The following is a 1,191-nucleotide window of genomic DNA, read 5'->3' as shown; positions in this document are numbered from 1 at the left end:
GTGCTTGAGGTAAGGGCCCCATGGCTGTGCCCCTGCTCAGCAGTGGCGGGCAGGTGGCTGTGCTTGAGGTAAGGGCCCCATGGCTGTGCCCCTGCGCAGCAGTGGCGGGCAGGTGGCTGTGCTTTAGGTCCCTATAGTAGGCAAGAACAGACCACTAAGGGTCTACCCCAACTCACTGAGTGCAGACCATGCATCAGGCACCTGCCCAGCATACCCTCTAACCAGCTCAGCTGCCCCATGTGGTAGGTGCCATCCTTATTCCCATTTTTCAGATGAGAGTGAAGAAGTTCAGAGAGGTATGGTGATCTGCCCTGGTCACACAGCTTCGTAAGTGGAGCAGGATTCAAACCCAAGCAACCTGAGCCCCACGCCTGAGCTCCTTCCACCCTTCCACGCTGCTGTGCCCTCACTTTATGGGGCCTCACAGCGGGCACTTGGGGCTCAGCACAAGTTGTCCAAGGCAGAGAGCTTGGGGCACCCAGCAGTGGGGCATATGTCACTCTGTTGGAGAAGGTGGGCTCAGGCACCTGTTTTCCTGGGATGGGCTCTCTTGCCTGGTTCTGATGTGCGTTGGGGTGGGGGTTCCTCTTACAGCTACAGAAGCCAGGCCGCCTGCCTGACACGGCCTTGCCCACACTGCAGAATGGGACAGCTGTAATGGATCTGGCCTGGGACCCCTTTGACCCAAACCGTCTTGCTGTGGGTAAGGAGCCTGGGTGCCCAGAGTTGAGAAGGTTCCAGGCCATGAGTGGGCAGGGAAGCCAGATACTTCCAGCTCTGCAGTGAAGATATACTCCTCCTTTTCCCATAGCTGGGGAGGATGCCCGGATCCGACTTTGGCGAGTGCCCCCGGGAGGCCTTGAGAATGTTCTCACCACACCCGAGACTGTGCTCACAGGTTAGAGGCCCTGATAAAGCCAGGTGGGGCAGCGACTTCCCAGGGCTGACTCAGCATCACCTTCTGGTCCTCTCCAGGCCACACAGAAAAGATCTACTCTCTGCGTTTCCATCCCCTGGCTGCTGACGTACTGGCATCCACTTCCTATGACCTGACTGTTCGCATCTGGGACCTTCAGGCTGGGACTGAGCAGCTGAGGCTGCAGGGCCATCAGGACCAGGTAGGACAGCTGCAGGGCCATCAGGACCAGGTAGGACAGCTGCAGGGCCATCAGGACCAGGTAGGACAGCTGC

At 58.8% G+C, this 1,191-nt stretch overlaps 1 protein-coding gene across 1 annotated transcript in view; it reads left to right on the top strand.

Annotated features, from left to right (window-relative positions):
* Window positions 1-1,191, top strand: part of LOC101984360 (coronin-7) — a 61,520-nt gene that overhangs the window by 47,716 nt on the left and 12,613 nt on the right. Inside the window, exons 17-19 of the mRNA XM_013347033.2 lie at window positions 595-703; window positions 812-898; window positions 976-1,148. Coding sequence (XP_013202487.1) covers window positions 595-703; window positions 812-898; window positions 976-1,148 — 369 coding nt within the window. The remainder of the gene's footprint in view (window positions 1-594; window positions 704-811; window positions 899-975; window positions 1,149-1,191) is intronic.

Source organism: Microtus ochrogaster, chromosome 7 (genome assembly GCF_000317375.1).
Source record: "Microtus ochrogaster isolate Prairie Vole_2 chromosome 7, MicOch1.0, whole genome shotgun sequence".
Taxonomy (NCBI): domain Eukaryota; kingdom Metazoa; phylum Chordata; class Mammalia; order Rodentia; family Cricetidae; genus Microtus; species Microtus ochrogaster.
The sequence above is the reverse complement of the archived record's forward strand: the minus strand, read 5'-3'. Positions and strand labels throughout refer to the sequence as shown.